Source organism: Crocuta crocuta, unplaced genomic scaffold, assembly GCF_008692635.1.
Source record: "Crocuta crocuta isolate KB4526 unplaced genomic scaffold, BGI_CrCroc_1.0 scaffold693, whole genome shotgun sequence".
Taxonomy (NCBI): domain Eukaryota; kingdom Metazoa; phylum Chordata; class Mammalia; order Carnivora; family Hyaenidae; genus Crocuta; species Crocuta crocuta.
The window spans coordinates 253,872-260,942 of record NW_027527545.1 but is presented as its reverse complement, the minus strand read 5'-3'; the positions used below and the strand labels follow the sequence as shown (position 1 = coordinate 260,942).

The 7,071-nt window shown below is 57.3% G+C and overlaps 1 protein-coding gene across 1 annotated transcript; it reads right to left on the bottom strand.

Annotated features, from left to right (window-relative positions):
* Positions 1-40: 40 nt before the first annotated feature.
* On the bottom strand, positions 41-3,871 carry NDUFB7 (NADH:ubiquinone oxidoreductase subunit B7). Its single transcript, XM_077765333.1, has 3 exons — positions 3,672-3,871; positions 483-651; positions 41-235 (listed from the first exon to the last, which is right to left on the bottom strand). Exons 1-3 carry the CDS (start codon positions 3,781-3,783, stop codon positions 103-105), a joined length of 414 nt encoding a protein of 137 aa, XP_077621459.1. The 5' UTR covers positions 3,784-3,871; the 3' UTR covers positions 41-102.
* Between the last annotated feature and the right edge of the window lie 3,200 nt (positions 3,872-7,071).

Below are 7,071 nucleotides of genomic sequence, written 5' to 3'. Positions count from 1 at the left end.
GGCGCAGGGCTGGGGAACCAGCACACCACAGGAGGCAGGGTTCAGGCTGAGGGGCCCGGAGGCTTTTATTTACCGACTAGTCCACAGGGTGGGGCGGGCCCGCTACAGGGCTACCTCGGGGGCCACCTCGCCGGGCCCCTGGCCTCTGGCCAGTTCCTCCGCTCTCTGCTCCCGGCGCTTCTTCCGCTGGAGCAGCCTCCGTTCCCGTTCAAACTCCTTCATGCGCATCACGTAGCTGCGGGCAGAGCGCACGAAGCGGGGTCAGGCCTTCTGGCCGGGCCCTCCCAGGCCCTGGAAGCAGAAGGGCCAGGAGCGGGCACCACCGCGTTCTCTGGGAGGCCTCTGACTAGCAAAGGCCTGCGTGCCTGCCGGAAGCGGGTCCGTCCCAGCAGGTGCTCGCNCCCCCCCCCTCGGCAGCCTCAGGGCCACCTGCCCTGCCCACCCCTCAGCCCCTCTTCCCGCCGGGGCGGGGCCGGGCTCACTCGAGGTGCTCGCAGTAGTCCCAGTCGTGCTGCTCGTGCTTGCAGGCCAGGAAGTTGGGGAAGCTGTCGCGCTTGCACTTGAGCAGCCGGATGAGGTAGTGCGCGCAGTAGTCCCGCTGCTGCAGCGTCAGCTGCGCGTCGTTCATCTGCTGCTGTGTGGCCACCATCTCTGTAAGGAGCGGGCGGGCGCGTTGGGGGCTGACTGCTGGGGACCGTCCCCACCCCACACCGGATTCCCGGCACACCCGGACGCACTCTGGACACTGAGGCCCAGACAGGAGGACGGTCCGGCTCTTCCCTTCACCCCAGGGTCCCCCAACATCTGTGTGGGACCCTGGCCTCCCCTCCCTGGCGCACTCTCCGGACAGGCCCACCCCGCAGAGCCCGTGCTCGGAAACACTCTCCCAGCACGGCCCTGCACCCCAGCTCCGGCCTCCGCTAAGCGACGGGGTAGTGGTCCCCGCCGCAGAGTCCACACTGGGCGCTGCCTGAGCGAACACGCCAGCTCCGGGTCCTGGTGGGTGAACTCCTTACAGGCGGCCCAGTGCGGGTGCCAGAAAGTGGGCACACTCCCCGCTTGCGCCCTCCGTGCCTGGGGATATGCGTCCCTTCTTCCCCATATGCCTCCTCGCCTTGGCGCAGCACACAGCCTCCCGCATCCTCGGGGGCACCCCCCGCTCCCCTCGACACCCTTCTCTGTCCCAGCTCCTTCCCATCAGCACCACAAGGTGTGCGCGGAATCTCGCACTCTCCACCGCTCGCTCCTCTCCCTCTCCGCCTCTGTCTCAGACCCAGGTCCTCCCTCCTGCCCCTGCACCCCGGTCTCTTCCACCTTCCACACTCCACCCCAGCACTGCTCACACGTGGCTCTCACCAGGGCCTCCCAAGATGCCAGGACTCCCCGTGGTTCCTTCTGGAACCTTCTCTTCCCCACAGCTCCCTGGGGACCACAACCTCCGGACATCCCCTCCCCGACAGCTCCACGCTGCCCAACACTAAATGTTGGCTTCCAGTGGTTCTTGCTGGGCACCGTGTTCATTCCAGTTGGTGGCTTTGATTGCTACTTGACCCGGGGATGAACCCCAACCTGGTACCCCCACTCCCTCTGAGCCCCAGGCCAGTGTATCCGCCTGCAGCCCCCCGCTGGCTTCTGCAGCAATGGATTTAGAGCGCCTACTGCATGCTGGGTGTTGGGGACACAGCAGGGAACATGACAGACAGGGGCGTCTAACCTTGGAGCAGACACAGACTGCACAGTGAGAACTAGAGCACTGCAGAATGTCCGGCAATGTCCGGTAAAGCAAGGAAGAGAGAGGCAGTGCCGGGGGCTGGGTCACAGCTTTAGGTGGAGGGGTCCCTCAGGAGTGGCATCTGAAGGTGGAGGAGCGAGTCACACAGACACCTGGGGGAAGAGCACTCCCAGCGCTGGAACAGCAAGTGCAAAGGCCCTGAGGTGAGAAGACAGGTTCAGGATGCCCCAAGGATCGGCCTGAGCGTGCAGTCGGAGCCGGAGGCAGGGGCAAACTGTGTGTGTGTGGGGGATGTCACGAGCTCTGTTTTGGACCTGCTGAGTGGGGGATGCCACACAGGTAGAGCGCCTGTGAGTCTGGAGTTCAGGGTCCAGGCCCAGCTGGAGATAGACGCCTGTGAGCATCAGGAGGCACATGAAAGCTGGGACTAGCAGACACCCCCAGGGATGGGTGGGAGCGAGTGGTGACAGAAGGCCCAAGCAGTGAGGACCCCCAACGTTCGCCAGATGGGGAGGTAGGAAAGGATCATGAGAGGGCATCAGCGAGGCAGGTGGGCATGGGAGGGGGGCATGGGCGAGGAGGGGTGTCCAGGAAGCGGTAGCCATCAACTTGGATGCAACTGCAGCGGGCTGGTGAGATGTGACAGTGGGGTCCCAGGATACACACAGTGGGCGTGGGAGGGAAGCTGGACAGCCCCTCCCGTGAGGCGGATTTCGAAACAGCATAAGTAACTGTGTTGGCAGCTGGTGGGAAATTCAGTGTTGCAAGGGGGGAGAACAGTGGGGGGTATCCCTCTGATAGGTNGGGGGGGAGGCAGGAGGGAGGTGCGGGGGCCAGAGAGAAGGTGTGGGACAGAGGTCTAGGAAGGCTCCGGAGCCAGCCAAGTGCCAGGGAGTATGGCGGGAAACCCAGCAGCATGAAGGTCAGCGAGGGGCACAAAGGGGAGACCCCGGGTGGTGTTTCTCCCCCGTGAATTCGGCCACACAGGGTCACGAGCCGAGAGCCCAGTTTCAGATTGTTTGAGTCAAGCAAGCAAGTGGAGCAGAGGCCTGTGGGATTGTGGGCAAAGTGAGGTGTGATGGGCCGTGGGAAGGATTCACAGGGTCACGTAGGGGGGGTACGGGGGCGCTGGTGGACTGCGGGTTCCGGTGGGACCGCAGGACCGTCAACATTTGTGACACTGTGGGCGGCCGCGTCCTGGTTCTCTCAAACCCGGACCTCTGTGCACGCCACCGGCTCCGGGCTCCCTATCGGGGCCCACCCAGCAGCCAGCACAACCTTCTGACAAAGCAAATCTGGCCAGAAGCACTGACTCCCCCCTCTCCTTGTATTTCAGCTGGCCAACTCCGACTTAGCCCTCTCGGATCTCGCCTCCAGCCACCGCCTCCTGGAAGCCTGCCTCCGCTGTCTCTGCCCCAGGACTGGAGTTCCTTTCAGTCACTGCCTGCTGTATACGCGGTGCTCAACTTGAGACTTGGCCGGGATGGCCCTCGATATGCTTGACATCACTTATTAAAAACAATAACAACAATAACGAGCAGGACAGCATGTGCGGCGCGAGCACCCCTTTTGTGTATACCCCCAAGCAGCAGTGATATCTGGACAGAGGTGCAATGGACACGCCCCCTCCGTGAGAAACCCTCCCCTGGCCCCCCAGTGACTCCGAGACCGAGCTCAGCTCCGACCGCCTCATCAGCCCCCTTCCCGACTGTCACTCTCGCCCCCGAGCTTTTCGCTCAAACCGTGACTTCGGCCTGGGAAACCTCCACCCTCAGGGAGGCTCACGCGTGTCCTCCGGACCGAAATTTCCAGGCCGAGGTCAGGGCTGAGCCCAGACACAGCACGAGAAGCCCGAACCCAACCCCGCGAACCCCGGGATTCGGGGGTCCGGGCGTCCGCGCCCCGAGCCCGCCGGCCGCGCCTGCGCACTGGGCCTCACCGCGCTCCTTGCGCCCCGGGAAGCCGTAGTCCGGGGGGAAGGTGGGCATTCGCTGGGGGTCGGGTTCCCCCGATGGATCGCTCACATAGCGCCGGGCGAGATGCGCCCCCATGGCTGCAGCAGCCACAAAACCCTGCAGCCGCCGGGGTCACCTCGCTCCTGCCCGGAAGCACGCCCCCTTCGCCAGCCGCGGCTTCCGGGTCGCGCAGGCCGCCGCTGAGATCAGGGCGATGAATGTCGCCGGAGGACTTCCGTTTTCTCTGGCGCCACCTGGCGGTCAGGCGGAGACGGCCCAGGCGCAACGCGTCCTTTCTCGGGATCAGGTGGATTCCAGAAAGGGGGGCTTCCTGCTTCTGAAAACCACCCCGGCGGGCGACTGGGGACAGTTTGGGGCAGGGGCCTGGGGCCGGGGCCTTTCCCCACCTTCCTTGGGCGCCTCTGGTCTCCCGAGGCTAGAGCACAAATGAAAGTTATTTTTCATAGTGTACAGTATTTACAAAAAAACGCTTTTCTTCTAGAACATTCGAATTTGTCTTCAGAAAACACAACAAAAACAAAAACCTGCACCTTACTGGTGATATAATTAGCGAACATCAAAAGTTTAAATACAGTTATTAAAAATATTTTAATTGATTAAATTTAAACAATCAAAGTTATTTATAACTAAAAGTAAAGCTGAAATTTAAAAAAATTTAATGTTTTTATTTCTGAGAGAGAGAGAGAGAGAAACAGCATGAGCAGGGGAGGGTCAGAGAGAGAGGGAGATACAGAATTCGAAGCAGGCTCCAGACTCTGAGCTAAGCTGTCAGCACAGAGCCCGACGCGGAGCTCGAACCCACGAACCGTGTGATCATGACCTGAGTCAAAGTCGGACGCTTAACCGACTGAGCCACCCAGGCGCCCCTAAAGCTGAAATTTTAAGTAAATCCTATCGAGTACTTTTGTAGAAATAAGATGCAATTTTAGGGGCTCCTGGGGGGGGGTCTCAGTCGACTGAGTGTTGACTCAGTTTCTACCCTGGTCATGGTACTGGTGTCGTGGGACAGAGTCCCGAGACCGGCTCAATGCTGAGCATGGAGCCTGCTCAAGACTCTCTTTTTCTGCTCTTCCCTTATCTGCGCCCCCCTCCCTTCTCTCTCTCTTTCAAATAAAATTAAAAAGATTAAAAATATCTAGGGGGCACCTGGGTGACTCAGTGGGTTCAGCGTCTGACTCTTGATTTTGGCTCAGGTCATGATATCACGGTTTGTGGGTTGGAGCCCCACCTTGGGCTCTGTGCCGACAGTGCGGAGCCTGCTTGTGATTCTCTCTCCCTCTCTCTCTTTTTCTCTCTCTCTCTGCCTCTCCCTTGCTTGCTTGCTTTCTCTCTTGGAATAAATAAATAAACTTTAAAACAAGTAATAGCTTTATAAAGAAAAAGATGCAATTCTACTATCCTGTAATTGCCACTATAAAGAATTGGTGTTACACTTCACACTCGTTCCCTTAGGGCTTCTCTATATGCAAATTTAAGAGTACAGAACATTGTTTAATAGCTCCAGATACTTCTTGGCCTCAATGTTCAACTGTATCAAATGCTTTGCTAATTTGTTACTCTCTGGAAACCTGCACAGGAGCAGAAAAAGAAGTCGTTCAATGGGTGCTCTGCAGTGCTGGGTGGGCTTGGCAGAAAGGAAATTAGATCATGTCATTCCTTGGCTGAAGCCCTCTCCTGGTTCCTCATTTCATGTGGAATAAAAGCCGGACCCAGCCTGAAAGTGTCTGACTCAGGAGGTGTGGGGTAGGTTCCCAGAATCTGCATTTCTAACAAGTTCCCAGGTGATGTTGCTGATCTGAGGACCACCCTTGGGAAAACCGCTAAGCTAGATTTTCATGTGCCAACACGGAGAAGTGGCCACATAACATAGTATTAAGTGGAGAAAACAGGCTGCGGAGAATTGATCAATGGCGTTTGAGATTTTCTTTCCAGGGCTACATGGGGCCTGACCCAGACCACGACATAGAGTTGTGATTCTTGTACTTCTTTTTTTTCCGGACTCCAGGGGGCAGCATTCACATCGCAGTCTTTCTGAATGGCATTCCTGGAATTGTGCAGTGCACGATCCGCACAGCTGTACCAGGTAGCCCAGCCTTGTTCTTGATGTCCCTCCCTCTCCGCCCTTTCTCTGTGCTTCAGCTTCTTACCCAGAGGTCAGAGCTAGGAGGAGATCCAGAGAGGCAAATTACGATCCCAGCTCACTGCCTCTGTACGACCCTTGGGAAGCGACTTCCCCTTCTTAGAAACTCAGTTGACCCCTCTGTAAAATGGGGTCAGTAATACTAGTGCCATCTTACCTGAGATCCATTTGACTTCTGCATCCTGTTTACTGTTCATCTCTCCTCTTGAGTCAGTTCCGGGGAGTAGGGAAAGGTGTCCTTTTCCGTGTCATCTTTCTGCACCTAGAATGCAAGTGACCCACAATTCAATGCTTCGTAAGCGTTTATCAAGCCAGCAGATGAATAAACGGATAGCGTGGTGTGGAAGAGTCAGTTAGGGGGTTGCACCATATAGTAGGAGCCCAGTACATGCTTGCTGTTGTTACCCGTGTCCAGGTCGCGCTGTCTGTAACTGGAAGGCCGGAGGCTGAAAAAGGAAGCCTCATCTCAAGTGGAGTGGGGCGGCCAGAAGGGGGCGCTCTTACGCCCTCCGGCCTTCCTCCGTAGCAGACCCCGCAGGAAAAGAGGTACCTTGCATCCCTGAGCTTTGCTCCCTCTGCAGAGAGGATGAAAGATTTCCTCCTTGGAGGCGGCGGCCCAGCCAGTGAGACAAGGTCACCACCCAGCCAGTGAGACAAGGTCACCACCCAGCCAGTGAGAAGCCACTATACTTCGAACTCTTAATTTATTCCAGTGGACTTTCTGTATATGAGAGGCCCTCCGACTCCCTCTTTCCTTTATAGAAAAGTTCTCTGTTCTTGCCTATGGTTTGGTCGCAAGTTGCTTATCCAGAATTACAATTCTCTGCTTTTCCCAAATACACTCATTTCGCTGGTCAAATAAGTGGCTGTTTTATTTTATTTTATTTTATTTAAATATTTTTATTTTTATTTATNCCAGGCGCCCCTGTTTTATTTTGTTTTTTAGGTTAACAAAGGGCAACCAGAGAGAAAGTTCCCAGGACCAGTCATTTCACTAGAGGCTGGAGGGTGGGGGGAAAGTGGCCCATTCTTGTCCTGAGGTCCCTGGACTCAAACGCCTCGGTGTGGCCTGGACCCCCAGAGTTGGGACCTGGGGAATGTCAGAAGGGTGAGGGTGGTGTGGGGCGGCCTGTGGTGGGTGGGGGNCACCTGCTCCTCATACCCTGGTTCACTGCTCTCAGCCCCTCACCCCTCCTTCCTGCTGCCTTCGTCATCCTCTCCTG

What these genes read in the sequence shown, in the direction of transcription:
- NDUFB7 (XM_077765333.1), bottom strand. Translation starts at nt 3,783, where the DNA reads ATGGGGGCGCATCTCGCCCGGCGCTATGTGAGCGATCCATCGGGGGAA. An exon ending in CCCGGGGCGCAAGGAGCGCG is followed by an intron (nt 652 to 3,671) that starts GTGAGGCCCAGT and finishes CGCTCCTTACAG; the next exon opens with AGATGGTGGCCACACAGCAG. An exon ending in GACTACTGCGAGCACCTCGA is followed by an intron (nt 236 to 482) that starts GTGAGCCCGGCC and finishes CTCTGCCCGCAG; the next exon opens with CTACGTGATGCGCATGAAGG.